Source organism: Leopardus geoffroyi, chromosome A2 (assembly GCF_018350155.1).
Source record: "Leopardus geoffroyi isolate Oge1 chromosome A2, O.geoffroyi_Oge1_pat1.0, whole genome shotgun sequence".
Lineage (NCBI taxonomy): Eukaryota > Metazoa > Chordata > Mammalia > Carnivora > Felidae > Leopardus > Leopardus geoffroyi.
In genome coordinates this window covers 81,556,704-81,584,001 of record NC_059331.1, presented here as the reverse complement: position 1 = coordinate 81,584,001, position 27,298 = coordinate 81,556,704, and the positions used below count along the sequence as shown (strand labels likewise).

General features: G+C 41.3%; 1 protein-coding gene across 2 annotated transcripts in view; it reads right to left on the bottom strand.

Annotated features, from left to right (window-relative positions):
* SLC26A5 (solute carrier family 26 member 5) overlaps positions 1–27,298 on the bottom strand; it is a 53,358-nt gene that overhangs the window by 10,295 nt on the left and 15,765 nt on the right. For both annotated transcript variants that reach the window (XM_045494545.1, XM_045494546.1), the window contains exons 3-12: positions 20,718–20,785; positions 20,101–20,305; positions 17,945–18,084; positions 11,186–11,296; positions 9,937–10,103; positions 9,224–9,388; positions 7,143–7,295; positions 5,733–5,815; positions 1,201–1,348; positions 57–170 (exon numbers count right to left, since the gene is read on the bottom strand). In XM_045494545.1, coding sequence (XP_045350501.1) covers positions 57–170; positions 1,201–1,348; positions 5,733–5,815; positions 7,143–7,295; positions 9,224–9,388; positions 9,937–10,103; positions 11,186–11,296; positions 17,945–18,084; positions 20,101–20,252 — 1,233 coding nt within the window. In that variant the 5' untranslated portion in view covers positions 20,253–20,305; positions 20,718–20,785. The remainder of the gene's footprint in view (positions 1–56; positions 171–1,200; positions 1,349–5,732; positions 5,816–7,142; positions 7,296–9,223; positions 9,389–9,936; positions 10,104–11,185; positions 11,297–17,944; positions 18,085–20,100; positions 20,306–20,717; positions 20,786–27,298) is intronic.

Sequence of the window (27,298 nt, the reverse complement as noted above, 5' to 3'; positions counted from 1 at the left end):
ATTTTAAAGTTTACCACCCCAAATCACTAGTCCTCAGAGGCCAGTTGCATACACACCTGTGTCTTCCCTCCAGTCCCCTCTTGAACAAGGCTTCGAGATAAGGAGCATGAAATTGAGAAAGTCTGGAAGAGTGAGCCAATGGAATTGCACAGTCCCAGGGCAATGAGCTCCTTTTCCAGGGGGAAACAAAGCACACACGAGGTCAGTCATTCTTCAGGAAAAAAGGCATGATGGCCCATTTAATACACATTTTCAATAGTAGAAGCTGTCTCTTCATTCTTTTTCTAGATACAAGAGTTTGTTGGGTATGAGTTTAAAATAGGGATTATTGAATAAGTTAAGGTGGGAGAAAAACAGAGTTCTTGTTCTGTCAGAGATAAAAGCTGCAGTCACTACCTAGTCCCCTCTTTGCCAAACACACTCTCCTACACTAAAAATGGTTTGTTTTTTTTTTAAGAAAACTGCAGCAAGGGACAAAATATTTTTGTTATGAGTAATTTACTGGTGTATAGAACCATTGGCATCTTTTAAATGCTCGACCTCTTGCTCTTTGACACATGCCACAGTGTCCTCCTAGGACCAGTGAGTGAGTCCTGCTCTCAGGGATACGTCCTGTCTTCCTAGTTGGATCACTGTATCTTGTGTGAACGCGGAGCATATAATCTTCTCTTAGAAATGTATGGTGTGTTAAAATAGTCATTGTCATGCCAAAATTATGGCTTATGGTATTCAGATTAAATACCTTATCTGTAGATAGTGAGTCAGTAGATAGTTATAAAAGGAGGTGGCAAAGAATATAATGTGGAGTTTGAGTGATGAATCATATGTTCCAAGTTTAATGAACAAAGAGAAGTCTTCCTGTAGAGTAGAATGGTTCTAGAACAACATTTGCTTCTCAGGCTGTGAGCTTTAAAAACAGGGCCAACGTCTGTCAGAGTGTGGCAAACTGAGAGCCTCCGATCAGAGATTTCATCTTCCTAACAAGACCCCTAGCTGTAACATGAGGTAGGACTCTGTACCTCAGTGTTCTGATGATCTAATGCACATAAATAATGAAAAAAAAATGTAGTGTTGAATAAATACATCATCAAACTAGAAGTTTTTCTATCAAGAGAGAGAAATCCAATTCATTTGCCTTATGTAGCATAGCAGGATGATTATACCACAATGAAGTATCTGCAGGGAATTAATGATCTTTACCTGATTGCCATCCACCTGGTAGCCATGTTTATTTGCCAAGGTCTTGGCCATTGAGATGGTCACTGAAAATCCAACAATGGCTATGGCGATGGCATCCACGTACACGAGGTGGAAGAGGCTGGTGTCCGGGTTGGCTGGAGGTAGTAGCCTGAAAGGTCAAGCTGACTTTAACCTGAGCGTTGTGACCACTGGGAAAAAACATGCAACTAGAGGGGAGCATTTCAAAAGGGCATCATCTGCAAATGAGGCGATCAATGCTTGGATATTTGTTTGCTCTGCTTTGGCAAAAAGGAGCGCCCTCTTTGACACACACAGGTTCTTTTTAGGCCCCAACCCTAGAGTACCAGCTTTCTACCTGAATGGGTTATCAGGAGACATCAGATGCCGTTTTATTTAGAAAAGGAGTAACCTCATACCTCATGACACCCTGTATGGCAGGTGTAAGTAAGACATGGAACAGGAAGAGAGGGTCAGCGAAGTGCTCAGATGGCACAAGACATTTGAACCCAAGTCTGAGCTCAGGGAGGGTGCTCAACAAGGGCCATCTGAGAGGAGAACGACTATCCAGACTGTTCCCCCTTGTTATTTCAAGTAAGGACTCTGCTTTCTAGGCCCCCTTCAGGTGAGTCTCTAACATGAAAAAAGAGCAACAGAAGATTATACTCCTTGGGACTCACCTGGGAGTCCTGGGTAATTGGAGGGGCCAGTGGAGAACCCGGTTTTTGTGGTCCATTCTTACAGTTTGGAACCCTTGTCATAAAGGAACAGAATAGGGATTCCCCAGAATGGAATGGGGGGAGGGGCGACAGAGGTTTTCAGAGGCACCTGATCCAATTCAAGGCATTGGTCTAAATAACAATTAATTCATGTACTATATTATTATTATTATTTTTTTTTTACAATAGCCATGATTTTTTTTAGGTGCTGCCTCTCTGGCAAGTTCTGTGCTTATTTATCTCTGCTAGCCCTGTGAGCTAGGCACCACTATATTCCCCATTTACAGATGAAGAAAATGAGGCATAGTGAAACTAAGCAACTTGTCCAAGGTCAAATGGCTCATCCACCAAGTACCACAAAAACCATGGGAACCTGCCTCCCTGCAACTATTTCTCTTATTGTGTCATATCCTAGTGATGAAGGGGGTGGTGTCTCAGGTTCTGGGAGGGAAAGGAAGGGAGAGAAGGAAAAAAAAATGAATGTATACTAAGCCTATGTTACGTGCCATATACTTGACCTATGTTATCTGTCCTTACAACAATCCTGTTAGATAGATGCCATTATTATCCTAATTTATAGGTGAAAAGAAATGGATCCTTGCAGATGTTAAATAATTTGCCCAAGATGGAGGAGGGAGTCAAACCCAGGAGCTCTGACTATAAAACTTACTGTCTTTCCCTTATACTTTGCTATAGAAGCATTAGCCAAGAGGGAAGACCTTGTAGCAGATTTGGGATTGCAGAATAAGAATATGAGAAAAGAACATATTCTGGAATGAGTTAAGGAAAGTAAACCAAGAAACAGGATACATTGCCATGGCTGGGATCTTTAAGAGTCAACTGTTGGGGTGCCTGGGTGGTTCAGTCGGTTAAGCGTCCAACTTCAGCTCAGGTCATGATCTCATGGTTTGTGAATTCGAGCCCCACGTCGGGTTCTCTGTTGTCAGCATGGAGCCTGCTTTGGATCCTTTGTCCCCTTCTCTTTCTGCCCCTCCCCTGCTCATTCTCTCTCTCAAAAATAAACATTAAAAAAGCAAAAAGAGTGAACTGTCACTTTCTGGACACTGTACTGTGTGTGTATAGATAAATGTGGTAGTTTGCTTTCAAATATGGCCACCAACCATTCCTCCCAAACTTGTGGGAGCTGGTCCCCCCATGTAGAGGAGGAATCTGTTTCTCTTCTGGTCAATCTGGGCTGGATTTGTGATTGGTTTCGACCAACTGGATGTGGTTCCAGTGACGCTATATGAGTGCGTTTAGCAACTTGGCACCTCCTGCTTTTCTGTCTTGTTTCCCTGAGCCACCATGTGAAAGGCTCTGGCTACCCTGCCGGAGTCACCACGTGGGGAGAAGATGGCAGCCAGCTGTCCGCCACGGCAGCCCTCCACCTGAGGTATCAGAACGTGAGTGAAGCCCTCGTGGAGGCTCTGGCACCAGGCACACCTTCAGACATCTGCAGCTGCATGACAGGCCCCGAGCAGAGCCACCCAGCTGCCCTACCTAGGTTGTGAATTGTGAGCAAATAACCGGATGTTGTTTTAAGACTTCGTTTCAGAGTATTATCCAGCAGTAAGACTCACAGATAACTGAAACAGTACTAGGATATGTAGATACATAGTTAGAGAAGCATTCTTTGTTTTCTGCTTGGTTTTGGGCGAAGTTCCAGAAAGGGTGGCCAAGTTTTAGAAAAGGTAAAACCTGTTCTTCCTTTAAAATATGGCTCTCACACATGGAGGAAAAGCAACACATTTGGGTACAATGCAATAGGGAAAGGAATGTCTTGGGTAGAATTCACATGTAATCAATTATTTGATTAGTTACTGAATAGAATTATGTATTGGATCTAGTCGAAGACTAATGTTTATCACATGACTAATTATGTTAGAGACCCAGGTGTGAGGTAACAGAAACGGCCAACAACTGAGTACTGGATGACAGCATTCGGGGTCCAGGCTAGGACTCACCAGTGTCTCTCAAATGTTGCCTTCTCTGATAGCCTACCTCACACAGTCACCTGAGCCCCTCCCATCCCTTACCTGGCCTCTCTTGTCTTCACAGCACTTCTCACTGTTTATTCTCTGTATCCCTTTCCCCTGTTCCCCTGGATAATATAAGCTCCATGAGGGCAGACACTTTTTTGCTTGTGTGGCTACTTTTGTTTTTAATGGCTGTGTCCCTGGCACATACTAGGCACTCAATAAACAGATGCTAAATCAGTGAACTTTCTTACCTTATAAAATGGGGAGGGGACATATGTCAATAGTGTTATTGTGGGCACCAGCGGAGGTGGTGGGTATTAAAGTATTTTATAAGTTATAAGTCCAAATGGAAAACCAAGTGTTGCTACTGGGTTATACCTTTACAGGGAATCGTAAGTGACATGTTCATGACCGCAATCCCTTGTTCTGAAGTGCAATGCGTGCTACCTCCTTCAACACTTGCTCTGGGTGTTGGGGGTGAACTCTGGTTTGAAGAGCAGCCTCTACCCCTGTGCCTCCCAGGAGATTCTTAGATGGTACCAGAGGCAAGGCCAGGTTCATCAATGCCCAGCACCTGGGCATCTGACTCTGCTCATCTGGAAACGAGGTGGCAAGGGAAAGAGACAGTACAAGAGACAGACAGAGACACACAGAGAGATGCAGAGATAGCCAGAGCATGTCAGAGAGGAACCGGGTGAGGTGAGGAGAAGCTTATAGTTACTCTAGTGTCTTCAAATATAAAGAGAATAGTAAAAAAATGTTGAGTGTTTATTTATTTATTTAGAGGGACAGAAAGAGAGAACAAGTGAGCAGCAGAGGAATAGAGAGAGGGAGACACAGTCCCAAGCAGGATTAGCACAGTTAGCACAGAGCCCGATATGGGACTCGATCTCACGAACCGCGAGATCATGACCTGAGCCGAAGCAAAGAATTGGACGCTCAACCTACTGAGCCACCCAGGCGCCCCAAGAATAGTACACATTTTTAAATATAGAGTTAGACAAAAGAATATTAATGAAGCAAAGCATATATCATTTGAAACTAGAAAATTTGTTGAAATAAAGAGCCACAGAACTTCCAGTTAACATGTCTTAAATACTTTCCAGGTGCGCTCCAGGTGTTTTATGTGCACTAGCTCCTGTAGCTTCACAGTTACCCTCAAGACAGCCATTGATTGCTGTGCTAACCTGGAGGAGACCGGGGCTATGAGAGGAGACGCAACTTGCCCAAGGTCACACAGCTAGTAAGTGTCAGGCTAGATTTAGGTCTTTTTGCTCTTAGTTCTTATGCCGCCTAAGGAGAGATTTTAAAAACCAGGAAGTGCTAAACAATAGGAAACAAAAGAAAACACTGCATCCCATTGTCGTGGGATTGTAAAATGGTGTAACCACTATGGAAAATAGCATGGAAGTTCCTCAAAAAGTTAAAAACAGAACCATCATATGATCCAGCAATCCCATCTCCGGGTATTTATACAAAAGAACTGCAAGCAGGGTCTTGAAGACATATTTGCACACCCATGTCCATTGTTGGATGAATGAATAAACAAAATGTGATATAGATAGAGATATCTGTTTCACGACAATGTGAATATACTTAACATACTAAACTATATACTTCAAAATGACAAAAATGATAAATTTTCTGGTGTGTTTACCATGATTAAAAAAAAACCCCACATACACACTACAAAGGAAAACACTCCAAAATTTCAGATATTTGGTATGTAGAAAAAAAGAGATATTTTTGATTGTAAGAATAGTATAGTAAGAGTTAGAAACAATAACAGATCTGTTGATAACTCAAGCCACACTGTTACTTAAAACTGTTCTCCTACCCCAGAGGAAGTGTCCCGACGACATCCACATTGTACGATTCTTGCAAGTTAAACCCAGCTGAAATGCCAGTTCCCATCACCACCTAAAACAGACATAAATCCAAAGGCGCCTTTTATAGATGAAAATTCAACCCCTGCCAAAGTGAGTTTCAGGTTGTTAGCCAAGCCAAAATCTATTCCCCCTTTCAGCTTTCAGTTTAAAAAGAATTATAGTTAGCTTCCAGCATTTCTAACTTCTCCTAATGGCTCTTCTCCACAAAATTAAAATGGACTCTACAGTTTCCTTGTGGTCTGGAGTTCTTTTCTATTTTGCTTCGGCTAGTTGACTGTGAACAGAAAGAGCCATAAAACGTTTCAGGAGCTGGCTTTGCCTTTTGTAGTTGAAAGGAGTTTCTGGCTAACATGGCATGAACTAGGGATGCTGAAAAGTGTATATGAGGGTAGTATACTGACAGGGTGTCATTACAAAATGGATGTTTGGATCCACAATCCTTCTGCTGACCCTGTTTCCACATCGGCAGCACTGACTGTGGTTAGAGGTGTCCACCAGCCCCCCGCAGTGGTCTTCTCCCATCTCAGTTACAGCCAGGGTCACAGAGCCTCTGTGCATGAGCCCTTCCTGGATGGTCAGGACATAGATTTAATCGGTGTGTAAAATACAACCCTTACTGAAGTGCAACAGAAAAATAAAAGAAGGACAGAAAGCAATTTTCTTCATCTTGAAGAACTGTTGCTATAGAACGTTCTGGGTGGGTCATTCAGTTGAGAATTAGGGCTGGCCAGGGCGGGCAGCCATCCCTCACAGTGGTGGCTGCTGCAGGGAACCAACAGTAAGGTAACATTATTAATAAACAACTGTGGTCATTTAAGAATGTAATAGAATATATAGTATTTCAATACATGTGCATTATTTTTACAATAGTTCCCAAGTTGTTAGATGTAAATACGTATTAAGTTGTTTGGACCTAACCACTTAATAAATGGAACTGCTCAGTATTTCTTTTGGCCTAGGAGTGCCAGGAACCAAGAAAGTATGGGAAGCTTGGTCTCTTGCTCTTTTCAAAATAGAAACAGCTTAATTTTTTCAGGTGATTAAAGTTATGTGTGTTCATTATAAAATAAGCAGACAATAAAAATTTTGAGGAAGAAAAATCTCCCATCATCTCATCACTCCGAGGTAATTCATATTAAAATTTTTAGGGATGGCTTTCATCTGTATTTTAAAAATCATCCCTGTCTATACTCTAATAGATTTTCTTTGTTGTCCATATATTTGTAAAAGTTCCCCTTGACAAATTCTAACCTTCTCTTGGCAGAACCGGGAGAAAAAAAAGGTAGAATTTCCTTGCTCCTCCCCTGTCCCAATCCCTCACCCAAATGGCTAGGCACCTGTGGCCAAAGTTGACTTACCGCAAAGAACTCTAAAGGAATAGGTGCCGGTAATTTCTCCTTAAATCTCTCATTAAACTCCTTGCCACCCAACAGCAAACCAAAAACCATCAGCCCGACGCCTAGGGAACACACGTTGAGGTTTTTAACATTCTGCAACACAGCAACTGTACTCTGTAACACAGCGAACACTGGATGTTTACATCAGGCAATGGCCCCTGAATAGACAGAGACACTAGTGCACGAATTCACACCAGCCATCCCCTTATTGAGCATTTCTAGTTAAAAGTTCTCAGACTGAAATGTCTCTCTCTCACCAATTAGGAGGCATTTTTACCCAGTCGTACAGCTTTATGGTTGTAATTCTTATCCAACAATCTTATTTAGCTTTTATTTTTTAGAGAGAGAGAGAGAGAGCACGAGTGGGGAAGAGGGGCAGAGAAAGAGAGAATCTTAAGCAGGCTCCATGCTCAGTGCGGAGCCTGACACAGGGCTCGATCCCCTGACCTTGGGATCACAACCCAGGCCAAAATCAAGAGTCGGATGCTCAACTGCCTGAACCACTCAGGTGCCCTTCCAACAATCTTATAGTTGGTGTTTTTTTTGATTTGGTTCTGGCTTAATGTAGTATTATCATACTTAGTAAAGTACCCCTTAAGCTGAGTCCTGAGCATTCAGAAGGGATTAGGGGTTGATATCAGCAAAATAATGCAAAGGTAAATACATAGAAAGGACTTTTGGAGGTGAAAGAGGGAGAAAGAAGTCACGTTAGCAGATGAAAGAGGGATCAGGTGCACTTCGAAGGCAAGAGAGTGCTGAAGTTTGGAAGAAGCCCAGAGACTTAGAAAAGTCACTTAATTTTCTCCGAGGGTTGCAGCCTCAGCACCCCAATATGCTCGGACTCTGGGAGAGTAGGTTACACTGAGTCCAGGCTCCACACTTTGCCTGTCAATGTCTAGGGCACGCTCAGTGCTTATCTGCTCTATTTCTTTTGTGATGAGGCATTGAGAGAAATCTCAGAGTAGGAAGCATGTTATCAGCTACTGTGGGAAACGAAGATTTTAGTTATTCAGGGAATGTTCTTAAAGCTTGATTCCATTCCTAATCAATCAAGGAATCAATTTAAACATCACTTTCTCAAAATGACTTTCTTGGACTCCCTATTCAACTTCCGTAACACTTAACACAATTTGTAATTAATTACATATTGATGCAATTAATGGTTTACTATCCGTCTTCTCTTTGGACTGTGGGCTTTAAGAGGGCAAGGGCCATCTCTGTTCACCCACTGCCATGCTCAGCATGTTGACAGGCACAGAAATACCTACACAAAGGCCATTGGTCCTTCTGGGCAAGACTAGCTTTAGCAGCATCTCAGAACTTCTGATATGTAGTATCTTAACTGTCATTTGGTTTTAAATATTTCATAATTTCTTCCTTATTCAGGGAATATTTAGAAGCAGGATTTTTAGTTCCCAAATGTATGGGGGTTTTAAAGCTGTATTTAGTTATTGGTTGCTAATTATATTGCACTGTGTGAAAAAAATAATTGACTTTTTAGAGTTTGTGATCAGTTTCAACATGATCAGTTCTCACCATTGTTCCCTATGTGCTTGCAAATAATTCATATTTTCTCTGAGTTGGGTGCAAGGGTCTACATATATTTTATTAGATTACATGGGTAATTGTGTTAAATCTTTTATAGATTTACTTATTTATTTTTTGCCTGCTAGAGTAAGCAGTTTCAAAGAGATGTGTTCTTGCATAATGCCTTTAAATCATGTTAGTTCCCAAAGAGAACACAATTTGGTTCTAGGAAAAAGTGGTCTCTTCAGCTAATTAAGGTGAAGGGGCAGTCACCAAGTAAAGATCTGATAAAAAACTCCTTGTGAGGTATCACATGTTAATAAAATGGGACTTTAAGATTTAATTCCCCTTGTAGGGTTCTCAGAAAAGTCTTAGAATAATGAAATCTTTTCCATTTTATTTTAATTCTTGGAAAAAAGAAAAGTGAGCCTTGAAAGGAAAAGAGATACAAAAGAGAAGGGGCAAATACAGAGGGGAAAAAGAAGTAGCAGTAAGTCAGGAAGTAGCTTACTTACATACACCACTGAAAAGATCCCACTGTACCGCTTTGTTTTAACTCCAAACAGGTATTTTAACATGGAGGTGAAGACGTGCACAGCAGCCGCGGTGGTAAACCCACGGACCAGGGGCTCCGTAAGATATATGGCCACAAATCCAAACCTACAGACACCTAGGCAAAACTTTTTTTTTTTTTTTTAATGACAAAGAAACAAATAAATCATGTGATAGATCAGGAAGTTAAAACCAACAGAAAACATACACAAGTTCTTTCTGGACCATTTTCTAACACTGCAACCTTGCATCTGTAGCAGTTAAGTGGTTCGCAAATCAGTGGTTATGCAGAAAACAAGGGAAGGTTTGCAGTGGCTTGCAGCCCCACAGAGCAGAGGGCACACTCATATTTTCCCTGCTCTTCAGAACTGGGGGCATGTTTGGTCAAGGTCACCTCCTGCTTCTTTCAAGCATATAAGAGATTATTAATTACTAATCAGTCCTGCTTTAAACTTTTCTTGCTTTTTGGAATCTTTAAAGTATGCAACTGAAGCTTGCTAGTTCCTAACACATACCACCTTAAGGAAGGCATGCAGGGGAGTGGTGTTCCTGAACGCTTAAACCCTGATCTCAGGACCTTGGCTGGCTGACCTTGCCCACCACGTAGACCAGCCACAAGGGCTCGAAAGTATCAAATGAACAAATGACAGCCCATTTCTCTATCAGTGAATACTACCTGGATGATTCCTGAAAGTAAGGTCACAGACATGGCGACTTTCACTCTCAAGGCATCTCTTGCTTCCGTACCATTGGTTGCATTTACCCCTCCTGGAATAACTATATCATCTGGTACTAATCGAACAGCCACACCACCAATCATCAGGCTAATAACAGCGAACGGACCTGAAAATGATGAAGCATTAGGGAAATCATGCTGAGCATATCTCACATGGCTGTGGCCGGTACGCAAGGAGACACAGGTGAGGTCACTAACTCATCACTGACATAAAACTGCCCTGCTCTCCTTAAGCCTCTGCTCCTGGTTTATGTGTAAGCTGTGTATGTACAGATCGTATTCTCTAAACATGACCATGATGATATCTTCCATCCCATGGACTCTTCTAGAACCTGGACATTTGCCCATTAAGAGGTAGGCTAATTCCTCTCTCCTTGAATCTGGATGGACTTGAGACATGCTAGTTGCGAAAAGAATGCGGCCAAGTGATACTGTGTGGCTTCTGAGGCCAGGGAACATGCGGTGATGCAGTGATGCAGCTGACGGCTGTAATAGTTGCGCGTGCTGGGGCCCTGAGTGTGCGAGAGCTCAATTAGGAAACCACGTGGAGAGAAGCTTCCCCTCTGAATCTGCACCACAGACCCTGAGCCAGAACTGCCCAGATGAGCACTTCCCAAGTCTTGACCTATGGGAACTGTGCAAGATAATGAAACAAGTATTTTAAGCTGCTAAATTCAGGGTGGTGTGGGGGCTATTTTTTACCTGGCACCAGCCACTGGAAATATCGTGTATGTGTTGCTGGTGGCAGCCTCATGCAGCAACAACACTTAACAAAATCTGTATAAATCTTATCCTAAATATACTGGGAAAAATCATGTACAATCCAGAGCCTAAAATAGGATGAAAATGCAATATGTGCATAGAAATTGGGAACATGCAATGCCACTAATAAACAAAAAGAAAAATCAGATACAAGCATATTGTATTATGAGCTAAAGATCTCACAAATTTCAACAATTTGCTCTTTTTACACAAGAAAATTGCCTTTTTCCTTTACACCAAGATCGTAAGAAAGCTATTAGTTCTAGAAATCTGGAGGGGGGGCAGTGTATTCTTCTAAGGCAGTATGCAGTAACAAAAGTTATTATTAAGCAGAGGTTCTGGTAACAAACACACTATTTCTTTGGCACACTGCAGAGCTCGGAGATCCAAACAGAACGGTACTAAAATAGCAACGCTAAGCTCTTACCTATGGATACATGTCTGGAGGTTCCAAAAAAACAATACATGATAACAGGATAAAATGAAGAGTACAGGCCAAACACCGGAGGCACGGCAGCCAGCATTGCAAAGGCTAACCCTGTGGGATTAAAACCACACAGAAATGGGGAGATCATTAGAAATCAGAGGGCTATAGGCACTTTTCTCTCCGTTGTGTATGATGAAGAGGTGAAAGCCATGTTAACTTAAGCAGATGTGTCTTCACCTGTCCATCATTCCATCCCAATCCTCCTCCTGGGCTGAGACAATTTTCCTCGTCATCTCTTTGGCAGGGGGTGGATCTTTTCTGTTTTGTTCTTTCCCAATCCAGATGAGGGCAGATAGTCTTACTTGACCGGTGTAGCTATAATCTGTGTTGATGGCCAAATGCTGGCTGCTTCTCTAATGGGGTATTTTTGTGTTTTCTGGGGGGGGGGGGGGGAATCCCTTTTCAATAAGGAACTCCCAGCTTCCAGTTCTTACACCTTTTCCAGGTTGTCTCTGCTGCCATATGCTCCTCTGTAGGCAGTCGTCTTGGGCAGGTACCTTCCAAATGAGCCAAGCCAGGTGACCTTCCGGGGCACCCACTTATCCAATGGGAAAGCCTGACACCTGTACCCCAAGAAACTTTGGAAGTGCAGGCCATGACCACCGGCTCTCCATTCTGCCTACATGGCAGGTTTATACCCTTTTACCTGTAGATTTTGTTTTCTTGCAATAATTAGCAACAACCCCCCAAAACTTGAGGGGACATGTGTCCCGTGCTCTGAGTGGTTCTCTTGCAGTCCCTCCTTCCTCGACTTTCAGTGGAGGAGAAACAGATAGTGCTTTCACCTCTCCCTAGAAAATTCTCATTCCAAATCGATTATCATAATACCTGGTCCCCTCATATATCCTATTGAAGTGATGCACTAAAGAGACAGTTTGGTGTCATTCACTCACAGTTTGGCATAGATAGTCTGGTATCCAGAATGTGGAGACAATAAACACCCTTTGTTCTCAGCTCAGGGACCTTACCCAAACATCCTGGACAACTAGAAAATTCACTTCATGCATTGTCATGTTGTGGAGAAAAAATTTTAGCAAGAGAAGAGTTGGGGAAGCATCCCTCCTCCACATGTAACAATATGGTCATTTTAATGTTGTCTTTTTTAAAAAACCAAATTTCTATGCTCTAATTTTTATTTCAAAAGAACACATGTCCATAGTTTAAAAACCCAAGCAGTACTAAATGGCTCTGAAGAAAAGTCGAGTCTCTTCTGCCTTGCCTCCAGGTTCTGCTACCCAGAGGCACTCGCTTCCAAGTTGCTCAGCTGTTTTTCTTTTTGCCTTTCTTTTTTTTTAAACATTTATTTTTGAAAGAGAGAGACAGAGTGTGAGTGGTGGAGGGGCAGAGAGAGACACACACAGAATCTAAAGTAGGTTCCAGGCTCTGAGCTGTCAGCATAGAGCCCAACGTGGGGCTTGAACTCACGAACCGCGAGACGATGACCTGAGCCAAAGTCGGACGCTTAACTGCCTGAGCCACCCAGGTGCCCCAAGCTGTTTTTCTACCATTTATCTCATCTCTCTAAATCAGCAGGTCTTAACTGAGAGGATTTTTCCCCCCAAGGGACATCTGGCAATGTCAGGAGACATTTTTTTTTTTATTATCATGACTGACTGAGGGTGGGGGGCTGCTACCAGTATGGTGCGGGGTTGAGAAACCTTACTGTAAATCATGTGTTGGCATTGTTGTGGTTTGTTTTAATTTTAGAAAGAGCAACAGTGAGAGAGGGAGAGGGGCAGAGGGAGACAGAAACAGAGTCCCAAGCAGGCTCCACGCTCAGCATGAAGCCCAATGTGGGGCTTGCTCCCACAACTCTGGGATCATGACCTGAGCCAAAACCAAGAGTTGGACGCTCAACTGACTGAGCCACCCAGGCACCCCATGTTATTCTTAATTTATCAGTTTCAGATGTAAACTATAGGCTTTCTGTTCTGTTTTTTCAGCCTCTTTGTTATATCACTATTATGTGACTTTTTTTCCTTTTTAAAAAGTTTTGAGATCTTCTATTTATTCCAGTCTTCTGATATTTTATTATGGTGTGTCTAATTTTATTTTTTATTTATTCTGCTGGGTACTGGGTGGTTTCTCTCAGTCAGAAAACTCATGTACTTCAACTTTGAAAATACTCTTCGATAGTCTCTTATGTTTAACCTCTTCTTTCTGGAACTGCCAGTAGATGATGGAATACCAGGCCTGATCCCCTGGTGTTCTTGTCTTTCTTACTGCTCACGTATTCATAGTTTACTTCTATTTCCAGGAGATTTCCTCTATCTTCCAGCTCTTGACTATTTTATTCTAGTTATGTTGTTAATTTCTATGAGCTCTTTGTTGTTCTCTGAAGGCCCTTTCTAAAATCACATCCTGTTCTTATCTCATGGATTCGATCTGTTTTTACATCTTGCTGAGGATATTACAGAACAAATGTTTTATTTTGCCTTCTCCACTAATTATGTACCCAATGGTCTTCTTTCTGTTTGTTTTCTTCCTTGAAGCCTCATGTGCATTGGCCAGTTCATTTATTGATGGGCTTCACTGTGCCATTGGATGAACCGTAGGCATCTTGGTTGGGGAACGCCCAATTGTCACTATCTCTGGGGGCAGCTCATCATTTACTTTGGGCTGCAAGATCTTGGAGGCTCTTCTGAGGTGCACAGGGCAAGGAAGAACCCTCACTAGCGCACAGCTCAGTGTGTAGACTTAATTCCCCCTGACCATCTTTCATGGTTTTCACCCTTCCATCCACAGCATGGTGCCGATGTGGGCACCTGGGTCTCTATGTGTGTGCTAATTATTATACAGACTTTCAACCCATCCTCTTGCTTCTAGCCATCTGCCTCTCACCTTAGACAATACTCAGCACTGCCAATTTCCCAATGTTCTACAAGGCACACACCGAAATACCAGCTTCTTCCAATGATAATTCCGTTGTCCCTTGTCCATCACTAGCCATCTTTTTTTTTCCTGCTCCACAGTGTCTCCTCTCCCATTTTCTTTGTCCTTGCTAGTTTACACCATTTCCCTCTCCTTTACCATCATTTTAGAGGGACTTTATTTATTTAATGTTTATTCATTTTGGGAGAGAGAGAGGGAGGGAAGGAGGGAGGGGGAGAGGGGGAGAGAGAGAGAGAGAGAGGGAGGGAGGGAGGGAGGGAGGGAGGGAGAGGGAGAGACAAAATCCCAATCTGTCAGCACAGACTCCATCATGGGGCTCGATCTCAGGAACCGCGAAATCATGACCTGAGCCCAGCTCTACAGTCAGATGCTTAACTGACTGAGCCATCTGGGCGCTCCCAGAGGGACTTTAAATAAATTAGAGATAAATTAATGAATCAATTAATTCAATGCTTAACAAAATCCTTTTACTAATAATGTATCAACCACAAGCAATTAACTTAGTATCTCTTGGATTTCTATCTGTGCTACATTTTGTTTTTCATATTTATCCATCTTCATTGACTAGTGATGGGCAGAAAAATATCTTTTCCATACAAAGTTGATTGTGGGATGACTTACACCTCTTAGTGTTTGACCTACTGGATAATTCCTTGTTTTGAAATTATTTCATCCTTTCTGCAATACCACAGTCTCCTGGTTCTCCTTTCTCCTTTCCAGATGCTTTTTCAGTCTCTTTTGCTGGTTCCTCCTTCTTTATTTGGTTTTCAATATTGGACAAAGCTTGATCTTGGCTCCCTCCTCTTTTGTTCCACATTCTCTTCTTGGGTGGCCTTGTCTACTGCCATGGTTTAAATGTTCCCCATATGTCAAAGATCCCCAGACTGACATATGAGCCCACACCTCTCTTTTGAGCCCGTATTTTAAATATTAACATGCACTGTCCATGTCTCTATCTCCCAAGTGTTTCAAATTTAACATGTTCAAACTTATCCTTCAAATCCATTCCTCCTGCAGCCTTTATTATGTCTGCAATTGGCACCTCCAGCCCTCAGATGCTGGAACCAGAAATCTCAGACATTCTTGACCATCCTTCTTCCTCACTGTTCTCACATCCAATCTAACTCTTCAGCCCAGAAATCTTTTTTTTTTTTTAATATATGAAATTTATTGTCAGAATGGTTTCCATACAACACCCAGTGCTCATCCCAAAAGGTGCCCTCCTCAATACCCATCACCCACCCTCCCCTCCCTCCCACCCCCCATAAACCCTCAGTTTGTTCTCAGTTTTTAACAGTCTCTTAGGCTTTGACTCTCTCCCACTCTAACCTCTTTTTTTTTTTTCCTTCCCCTCCCCCATGGGTTTCTGTTAAGTTTCTCAGGATCCACATAAGAGGGAAACCATATGGTATCTGTCTTCCTCTGTATGGCTTATTTCACTTAGCATCACACTCTCCAGTTCCATCCACGTTGCTACAAAAGGCCATATTTCATTTTTTCTCATTGCCACGTAGTATTCCATTGTGTATATAAACCACAATTTCTTTATCCATTCATCAGTTGATGGACATTTAGGCTCTTTCCATAATTTGGCTATTGTTGAGAGTGCTGCTATAAACATTGGGGTACAAGTGCCCCTATGTATCAGTACTCCTGTATCCCTTGGATAAATTCCTAGCAGTGCTATTGCTGGGTCATAGGGTAGGTCTATTTTTAATTTTCTGAGGAACCTCCACACTGGTCTCCAGAGCGTCAGCCCAGAAATCTTAAAGTAATTCTTGACATGCCTTGTTTCCCTATTCTCCCCCAAATCAATCCAACAGCCCATCTGGCTGAATTTTACCACAATATATAGCACATATATTTATAATTCTTTCCATTTTTATAGCCACCACCCTAGATCAAAATGGAAGAAGGGTAAGAGGTCAAAGATAAATTTCTGGCACAATCCTGAGGATTTCTCCAAAGAGTTAGTTTACATGGGTTCATTGCATCACCTCCTGTGGCCTTATCTGTCCAAATTGACCAAAGGTCAGTTTCACTTGTTTCAAATGCTGCTGAGCCCCTGGATGTTCCCCTCCCTGCTCCCACCTCTGCCTTTGAACCTGTCCCCTTCTCTGTCTTTGGGGTGCTGGTGCCAAAATGGATGAGAAAAAATGTCCTAAAACTGGTTTAAGGCTTTTGCTTAAAAGATTTGGTAAATCAATCACTTGGAAAATTAAAAATTCAGCTGAATGATCATTAGGGGACGTGATTTTTTTTCTTTTGACCAATTGATCATTTGCTAATTAATTTTTGTGAAACTGAAGAAGGGAATAGATTCTTGGCAACTGACCTAGAAGCTGTTCAAGCCTTTATCACCTTTCGTCTACAATGAGTCACTATCACCTCTATTGGTCTCCCTACTTTCCTTCTGATGCTCCTCTCACCAACCAAATCCACCCCCCCCAAAGCAGTCTTAGTGATCTCTTAGAAATAAACCCCAAGTGAAAGCATGGTGATAGCTTTCAGTGCCCTCAGAGTGAAATACAAAAAGTGGTCAACAAGGATCTGTAGACCTGCCGCTGCTCACCTCGCTGGCCACCGTCCCCTAGCCCACCACACCCCTAGCAAGCTGCTTTTCAGTTGCTTCTTCAAATACTCCATTCTTTTCCTAAGTGTCTTCACACATACTATCCCTTCTGCCTCAAATGCACTTCCTCTCATTCTTTACCTGCCTCCCAAGTATCCTTCAGGACCCAGCTCAACTCTCTCTCTCTTAAAGAACTTTTTGTGATTTAGCTACTCAAGTTAGGTTCCCCTATTATTATCTTCCAGCACTCTGTATTTTCCTTCAGAGTGTTTAACATCATTTGTAATTAAAAAATTATATGCGCTTTTAATTTTTTTTTTATTTTAATTTTAGAGACAGAAAGAACATGAGCAGGGAGAGGGGCAAAGGGAGAGAGAGAAAATCCTAAGCAGGCTCCATGCTGATGCAGGGCTCGATCCCATGACCCTGGGATCATGACCTGAGCCGAAATTAAAAGTTGGACACTCAAATGACTGAGCCACTCAGGCACCTCCCAAATTTTTATGTGCTTTTATTTGTTTGATGTCTTTCTGCCTGATCAAATGGTTAGTTCATAAGGAAAAGGAGGGTCAGGCAGATGCTTGATAAACATGTGAATAGATGAATAAATGAGCATTTTCTGAAATTCTTATATCACGTATAAAATCACACAAACGTAGAGGAACTCAGTCTATCCCAGTCCCTTGTAATTAGAATATGGATTTATAGGTCAAGAACCTTAAAAAAGAAAACCCCAACAACGTGTTCAATGAATAACTGATTAACCTAGCAAGAAGTAGGCCATGTGCAGTCAGTTCCGAACGGTCCTGATCTACAAAGTAGTATCACTACATTCTACAACTACTATCTCTGGGCTTTTAAAGGGTTAATTATTTCTGAAAAAATCCTTTATTTTATTATTATTTTTAATGTTTATTCCTTTTTGAGAGAGAGAGACCATGAGCGGTGGGGAGGGACAGCGAGAAAGGAGTACAGAGGATCCAAAGCGGGCTTTGCACTGATAGCAGTGACAGCGATACGCAGGGCCTAACTCAAACTGTGAGACCATGACCTGAGGTGAAGCTGGACACTCAACTGACTGAGCCATCCAGGCACCCCCGAGAAATTCCTTTAGAATGATATGATAAAAGTATGAATTTGCAATCATAATGAAATTAAACAGAAAACGGGTCAACAATTGTTTGAAGAGATAACAGCAAGGGAAACAACAAAAAGAAATAAATATACCTACTGACCTTGAGGAAGCTGAAGTACCCCTGTGCTTATGCCTGAGACCAAGTCACCCAACACATACTCTTTGAATTTGTACGCAGGCAACCATTTAGTTATGGGCAGGAACATATAAATGATATTTCGTATCTTCTTAGGAGTACATCTGGGAGGACCAAAAAAAAAAAAGACCAACATTTCCACCAAATTCACACCACGGTGTCTTCCCTTCCTCATATTCTGGCGCAATAAGGACAAATTCACATTAGGTGCTAAGAACGACCTTGCCACTTGGGGGAGATCAGAAACAACAAGAGCTTCTTGCAACCTTTTCTTTCTTTTTTTTTTTTTTTAATTTTTTTTTTTCAACGTTTATTTATTTTTGGGACAGAGAGAGACAGAGCATGAACGGGGGAGGGGCAGAGAGAGAGGGAGACACAGAATCGGAAACAGGCTCCAGGCTCTGAGCCATCAGCCCAGAGCCCGACGCGGGGCTCGAACTCACGGACCGCGAGATTGTGACCTGGCTGAAGTTGGACGCTTAACCGACTGCGCCACCCAGGCGCCCCATCTTTTTTTTTTTTTTTTTTTTTTAATGGAAACATCTGAATTGGCTCCATGATAATGCTCTACAACTTACCATGAGAAATAAGAAAAACTTAGTTTTGAAATAATGGGGATACCCTGGAAGCTATTATTTTAATAGATGACATCCTAAATGTACTTTCTGTGTTGGTGTAAATCAAAGTAGGGGAATTACTTACTGCTTCGGTCAATTTTTGAAGGTGGAGCCATTGACCAGCAGGCCCACCCATTTAGTTTCCCCCTTCCTTATAAAACGAAGGACATTTATGTGTTATGAGCTTTATGAATATGTATTTGAAGTGCTTTAGTATCTTTGATTAGGAAAACTCAAAACACCATTTGTCACTGGAGTATAGTAGTGGATTCTGTGTCTGGTTGTCTTGATTAGGTGGATAAAACCAAGGCTTTGCATTTAGTCCCTACGTAGTTCAATTAATTTTGATACATGAATATGCTCTGGGCCACGGTCAGTCCTTTTCCCACTCTATGTCCATCATCAAAGACATCACTGAATTAAGAGCATGGACAGATGAGTTCCCTCACTCTGGCAGCCCCAAGTCCTCCTGGTGACAAGGAAGCAATTTATTCCATTCAAAGGACAATGTACTCTTACAGCACACACGGTATTACAGCACACACGGTACTTTATATAATAATGTCTTTAGTGGTCAAAGCATCCGATTATCAGGCTTAGGAAGATACTGGAAGCAAATGTGGGGCAACTGTGGCAAGAGTCATGAGTTTGAGTGAAACAAATTAGATTAGATGCCACACTCTTTGTTTAGAACATTAAGGTATTAACAATAGCTGTGCTTATATACTGCTTGCCACGTGCCTTGCACTTTGCATATCTTAATGGATTTTAATCCCTAGTAACTCTATGATGTAAGTCCTATTATTATCCCCATTTTACAGAGCAGGAAACTGAAGCACACAGCTGGTAGGTGGTTAGGACTAGGATTAAAACTTGGAGAGTCTGACTCCAGGGTATACGTTTTAAACCTCTCCTGATGGTCATACTTAGAGCGGAGCGTCTCTGTGAAGCTAACATGAACACAGAGCACAGAGGTGTGGTCCCAAGGGTCTAGAATGGTTTGGTTTTGAAGCTTGGGAGCTATTGAGAGGCACACATGTCAGGCACACATGTATTACTGTTCCCAGGCCTGCAACATGGCTGTGAAAGCGTCTCCAAAACAAAGAGTCATAGGATGCTGTCTTTGACAGCCTAGGTTGGGACTTAGATTCAGGATGTTGCCACATGGAGAAATCAGAGTGGAAAAAAAGAGAGTCTGGAACATTCCTGAGAGACGAAGGCAAAAGGCGGATGTGTGGAAGGTGCTGGAGTATGGGAAAGCCGGGTGTTTAAATAAACCATTAAACAGATGCAAGCATAATCAGAATTTAATAAATAGGGTGAAATACATAATGAAGCCTGGGTTCGATCAAATACTATCCCTGAATGAACCATGTGGACAGTTCTGCAAATCCTGAGTGCTCACTTTTTGTTTTTTCTCCACTGCACCAGATTTTCTTTATACATTTGACCTTGCTTCTCTCATAATGACAGAATAAAGGAAAAAGTTAAAACACAACATACGTGAATGCCTGTTTCAGCTTATCCCCGATGGAATCTGAAATCTTGTCCTTCTTGTGAAGTCTTTCCTGGAGGACCAGATGGCTGAAGATAGGCCTTTCCACATAGTACCTCTGGCTTGCTGCAAGGATTTCATTTTCTTCAGCATGATCCATAGTACTCCGAAATTATTCATCAACAGCAGGAGACAAGCATTTCCTGAGTGTCACTAAGGGAGAAAATAGTCTATTTCAGATGCCACAATCCTACTGATTGTGTTCCTAAGCATCTCTTCCTCGTGGGATTGTAAATTCTTTTGACGACTTCATCTTTGGACAACCCAGAGCACCTAACACATGGATGAGTACCTAGCAACCGCAAATAAATGAATGAAGTTAAAATCACTATGAAAACATATGAGACTTATTTCCTCCCAAGGCAATAACTGGTAATGTGTGTACTTCTAACAAAAGCTCGCATTAAATTCAGTGGCTAAATACTTCAGTCGGCTCTCAGCCCATATGAGGGGGAGAGTGACCCATTTACATGTCAAGGAAACAGAAAAAGGGGCAAGATCAGTCCTTAAATTGAACCCAAGTTTCTTGAAGGCATATTATCCTCCTCTCCAATTCTGTACTCACATTTGATTACTCCTTAAATTATCCTATGGTTCAGAACTGAAGCTTATACATCTCCATGAGGGAAATTCCTGTGAAAAGTTACAAGTTGAAAACATCAGTGCAATGGTATAATACTCACACATGATTATGTTGTCACGTGTGAGACAATTACGATGGTTGATTTATATATATATAAAAAACCCAATATATTTGTGTGCATGGAAACATGTGCAAGGATGTCCACTGCAGCTTTATGATATTGAAAAATTGGAAAAAAATGCAAATGTCTACCGGTATGCAATAAAAAATAAATTTTGGTATAGTCATATATTGAATGCTATAAAGTAGTTTTAAAAAGTGAAATCTATTTGTGTCATCATCAATAAATCTCAAAAACTTAATTTTCAATAAAAATGCAAGGCACAGATAGATACCTCAGGGGTACAGTAATATAAACAAAATTTTAAGAAGTATAAAGCGAGGCGCCTGGGTGGCTCAGTCAGTTAAGGGTCTGACCTCAGCTCAGGTCATGATCTCACAGTCTGTGGCTCGAGCCCCGCGTCGGGCTCTGTGCTGACAGCTCAGAGCCTGGAGCCTGTTTCGGATTCTATGTCTCCCTCTCTCTCTTACCCTCCCCCATTCATGCTCTGTCTCTCTCTGTCTAAAAAATAAACAAAAACGTTAAAGAAAATTAAAAAAATAAAAAGTAGAAAGCAATACTATATGCTGTTTATAGACACATGTATGTAGAAAATGTATAAAACCATGAATGACAATGATAAACACTAAGATCAGGATGGTGTTTCCTTTGGAGAGAAGGGGAGTCAGACTCAGAAGAGACAGAACTTTAACTGTATCTATAATGTTTCAGTTTGTAAAAAGAATTGGTGCAAATAGAGCAAAACATTTAGATTTGATTAAGTCTTGCAATATGTAAATGGGTGTTTGTTACATGATTCTTTGTATTTGTCTATATATTTCAATTGTACACCTTATAATGGAAAATCAAGTGAACAACAAAACAACGGAAGCCAATGTTCCCAACTGAAGGAAGTTAACAGCAGAGGAGACGGGAGTTGGCATGAGTTAACAGTCAGGTGTCTATGTGATAACAGGAGAGTGGGGCAATTACTGACGTGGGTCAATACAATTCCTGCGTGATGCAGTTTTTCACCAAACTGAAATTACAATTCACACTGAACTCAGGTTCATGTGATCACCCACAAAACATCATCCAAAAACAAATGCCTGTGTCCAAGGAGGTTAAAAATTCCAGAGTCTAGAATAAAAAGGAAATCTAACAGCAAATGCAACCAAGTACCAATAAGGATGACATGAACAGATTAGTCTGGAGAAAGAGCATTTTGCAGCAGAATCTGACAAATAAAGATCATATGTTTTTTGCTTTAGGCTAGCAAGGCTGGTTGGCCATCTAATTTTTTATGGCGACTCTAGGAACTCATAATATCCCACCCAGAACAACTGGGTTGATGTGTATGAGTGGAGTCTGTTCTAGATCAGTGCAACCATTCTGCCTTCCACATGCCCCAACTCCTCCAGAACATGACAGGACAGTTTGTAGAACCATCTGGAATTCACACAACGCACCGCGCTGCGTTAAGCCTTTGTGCCCCTGCAGAGTTCCATTCACTCTGGAAAATGCTGTTTTCTCCCCCTCACTCTCTTCCCATTTTCCCTAAACCCTAATCATTGTAGCTTTCAAAAGCCTCGTTTTGTCCTCTGCTTGTCTGAAGTTTCCCCTAAGACTGGGTCAATACTCACTACTTTGTGTAATTTTCCACTTTTCTCCCGCTGATTATAATTATTGGTCTCTTCTAAATTGTAATTCCCAAGACCATACCTTGAAAGTCAAGGGTCTAGCTCAGTCCCTGTCTTAGCAGGTGCTCAGTATTTGATGAATGAGGAAGATCTTTGGATTGGTGTTCATGACTGTTGATAATATAGGTCATGCTTCCTGTTATTTCATATTATAGAAGATGAAGCCTGCTTTAAAATGTATTATTATTATTATTAATTTTTCTGTACACCTCCTCCTTGCTCATCTTCTCTCCTATTTCAGAAAGGTTATATCTTCCTTCATAGAGCCACTCAAAGAGAAAAAGACCAGGTAGATCTGAGGGAGGTCTAATAAGAATCAGGCTCTCTTTTTCTCCCTATTGCAAAAACCCAGTTTTACCATTGATTTTACTGTTCCCAAGATCAATTTGCCCAGATGTCAATGGGATGAACTGTTGATGATAATGTCTAAGGCTGTTGCATCATGTACACTTAGTGGGACCAAATGTACCCACTCACCACAAGGGTCTGGGGAAGGCTGAAAGTACTGATGTCAGGGCCTCCCTCTGAATCTCCTGAGTTAGGATTTCCAGGGGTGGGGCCTGGACGATGGGCATTCAGTATGTGTGAGTGTGGTCATGCCTTGCTGTACCCATGTGTGATGGCCTTCTCTGAGACTTCAGAGAAACAGAATAGCTTTACACTGAAACACAGAAGATGAAATAAAATATTTCTAAAATATTAGATCTTCTTATCCTTATTCTCCAAAGTCCTTTGGCTATCCCTGACAGGATTCCTCATTTACACCCATTACTCTGAAGGCCATTTGTTAATGCCTCATTTCTCCTGGTCCTGGAATCTCAAAATTCCTTCTACTTTATCAATCAGGGCAATTACGGTGTGTTTTAAAAGCTCCCCAGGAGACTCAGATGATTGGGTAGGTGGGTATTTGACATATGAAAAAATATTGGCTTTCAACTCTGCCTAAACTCAAAATCTCCTCAGGTGCTTTTAAAACAGAAAAGAAATCCTGGGCTCTATACAAGACCAATTAGAGCAGAGCCTCTAGGAAGGGGGCTGAGGCATTAAAAAAAAAAAAAAAAAAAAAAGCATCCTTACATTATTTTAATGAGTAAAGAACCACTGGTTTAAAATCTGAGAGGGACAGAGAAATACATATGAAAAAGACATAAGAAAACCACGAAGAAATATTTGGACACAAAAGCCAATTATACACTTTAAGGACTATGCATTAATAATTAATAATGAATCAGTGATATAATTAAAGCCAGATGAAATGTTTTCAGAAGTAATCTTTATAATACAATGTATGCTATGCCTTAATATCCAACATAACATAATAAATATAACATAGTATAATATAATATACTTACTGAAAAATGTACCAAATAATTTTGGAGTTGAGTTTGAAATATTAGGACATGATGTAGCAGGAAAAATACTTCCTTGAATTTGCCATTTTCAGTTAGGGAATTGGTTCTCAATTCCTGACTGCTCACTGGAATCACCTGGGTGGCTATTGATGTCTGATCTGACTCTACCACCAGGCATTCTGATTTATTTGGTCTGGGAGGCAGGCAGGGACTGAGGATTTTAAAAGCTCTCCATGTGACTCTAATGCACAGCTGAAGTTCAAAACTACCCACTTATGGCATGGCAATAGACATACACACACCCAAACAAAAAAGGAAAAAACTGAACAAGGTGTACATAAATTGTGTGCAAGACATTCTCTTACTGTCTTTGCTCATGGGTGTCTTTGAAATATTCAATAAAAAATTACAAACCTATTATATAGGTTTTTCTATTCTTCTATTCTCAAAACAAGAGGGAGTTTTGTGTGGGCAGGCCGTGAAACACCTGCTAAACTTCATGCAAATGCAGTCTTATTTGTTATAAGCATTTCATTCAGGGTTTAAATTAGGAGCAAATCTCCAAGGAAGTTAGATCTCAAAACATTAGATGGATTTAGGAAAGTATTAGGGTATGACTTTCTATAGGTTTACCAAATAAAATATAAGATACCTAGTTAAATTTCAATGTCAAGCAAGCAACAAATTTTTTTAGTGTATGTTCCAAATATTGCATAGAGCATATTTATATTACACTTTTATTCTTTATGTCAACTTTGACTGGGTATCTTTTATTTTCTTTGCTAAATGTGGCAACTGTAACACTCTGTAGGTTAGGAAGAGACAGTGACAAGAGGGGTTTCTCAAGTATTTTTGAGGTGTTAGGACCCTGGCTAGAGTGCAGGTCTCCTAGCGATATCTGTTTGGCAGTTTTTTCTTACCTGGGAAAGGAAAGGAGTTCCGGGAAGGGTAAGGACAGGAGAAGAGGGTATTATAAAGAGAGGCTGTCCTTTTGGGGAACTTTTAATGCTCATCAATAACGATTAAATAATTAAAGCCATGAAGGCTATCGATAGCCCCCTTATCAGAAGAAGAGTGGCAAAGAAACCAAGGAACCCGCATGAGCAGATCAAATGACCAGACCCTTATCTGACAGATAATGAGCTTCCAGTGTGCTGATTGCAATATAAATCACCAAGCTGTAAAACTACCCAAACCCTTACATGAGAAAAGTCACTTCTAAGATGGTCTAAAGAGGGTGCCTGGGTGGCTCAGTCGGTTAAGCATCCGACTTCAGCTCAGGTCATGATCTCAGTCTGTGAGTTCGAGACCCACGTCGGGCTCTGTACTGACAGCTCAGAGCCTGGGGCCTGCTTCTGATTCTGTGTCTCCTTCTCTCTCTCTACCCCTCCCCCGCTAATGCTCTGTCTCTCTCTCTCTGTCAAAAATAAATAAACATTAAAAAAATTAAAAAAAAATAAGATGGTCTAAAGGGACAAACCTTCTGGTAGGTCCTCCAAACAAAAATACTCATTGCAGAAAAGCAAAATGACCTAGGGGTTCAAATCCCATTTTCCACAACTGTGAAAGAAGGGATTTAAAAATAGTTTTGAATATCTTTCATCATAGATTTCCAGATCTGAAAGTAGTCTTGAAGATGATCCAATTTAACTCCTTCCTTTTGTAGGTGAGAAAACAGACCCATCCATACTCACGTTGGGGTAACCTCTCCAAAACCTCTCTCAAAACACAAACCTTGTTCCCTGTTCAAAGTCATCACCAAATTTAAAAGGCACAGATGTTTATAATACAAACTATAACAACATGCAGCCCTAGTTCTGCATTTCGAGCGTCTGAGCCATTCAATACTGTTATGACAGGACCAACTAGATCAGGAGTTTCCACACTTGGAAGTATGTCTGAATCACCTAGGGAGCTTGAAACCACAGACTTCTAGGTCCTTTAGAGACTGTGCTTTAGCAATTCTGGAATGTGTATTGTTTCGAACTCATGGAGGGAGATTGGTGAACTTGGTGGGAAACTAGACTGTAAGCAGAAACCCAACACTGTTGATTTCCGTTCAGTGATGGCTACTTAGGGCTCAAAAATGCTTGTTAAATGAATATAGAAAAACAATTTGCCTCTCTGAGTCTTAGTGTCCTCATCCTTAAATAATATTTCCAGTGACAACATTCTGAGAACCGTATTTGGCAAGTTTGTTCAAAATGCCAATCAAATCTCTGTGGATTTAGCTAGAATGGATTCAGTTGTCTGAAACTAAGATAACCCCCCCACTCCACCCCTCCCCCACACCAGCTCAATAATGCTTTTCTTTAAGTATGAAAGTGAATGACTATTCTTCACTGTGGATTGGAGGCATCAGAAGAGAGACAGTCTCAGGGTATCCATCTATTCAAAATAATCAACTTACATAACTCTATATAATTAATGACATAATCTAATTAGTTCTAATGCTTATAGTTGCCCTTTTCATTCTAAGTATGCAACCACATACCCAAACTCACCATATCTTTCAACATAATTTCTCTATGGGCATCAGCATGAATAACCAACAAAAATAAATGTTACTTATTATGAAAAATTTCTATACTTCCCAGGGCATAAACTTTTCTATAATGGACATAGCATATAAAAAATATTTTGTGACTTACAGTCCAGAAGAAAAATGTTCACCTATGACTTTATCAGACTTTTCCTGAAAGCAATTTGAAAAAGTTGCTTCCTTTTCTCTATACTTCTGGGACCAGTATATAGTATCTGTTTTTCCTCCTTAACAATCATTGACTCACTGCAGTGGCCAGCATGTAAGGAGAGCCAAAGACCCTAAAATCTATGCAAGCTGGTCCTGAATGTAGACTGTGAGCTCTGTGAGGCCAGGACCACTGTCTCTGAAACATGTAGCATATACCCCAGGATGCAGCAGGCTCCCAGACGTTTGTTGACTGCTCTCCGGTGTACTTGAGTGGTGGGGGCCAAAGTCGCCAGAGTATTTAGCTTGGGGCTCTGCCCCTCCTTTTCCTCTTCTTTTATTTTTACCCACTCCTCTTAAATTCCTCTGTCAAAAGATTATTAGATTTCTATCCAGAGACGCAGCATCTGGTAGGCTTTGGATTCAGAAGGACTGTGTTTGGAGGCTGGAAGTGGCACTTAGCTGTGTGTTTTTTTGGGAGGGAGGTACATAAGTTTTCTGTGCCTTCATTTGCTTATCTGTAAATGGCAGGTAGGAGGACAAGCTGTGGAGTCACACAGACCACTGTTCCTGTTCTGATTCTGCCATTATGATAGAACATCTGGCACGTTATCTGACTTCTCTAAGTCGAGTGACCATATGTCCTGGCTTATGCTTATTGTCCCAGAGTAATTATTACTTCCAAAATTGTCCTGGGTTGGAAAATAAATTCTGTTTCCTTC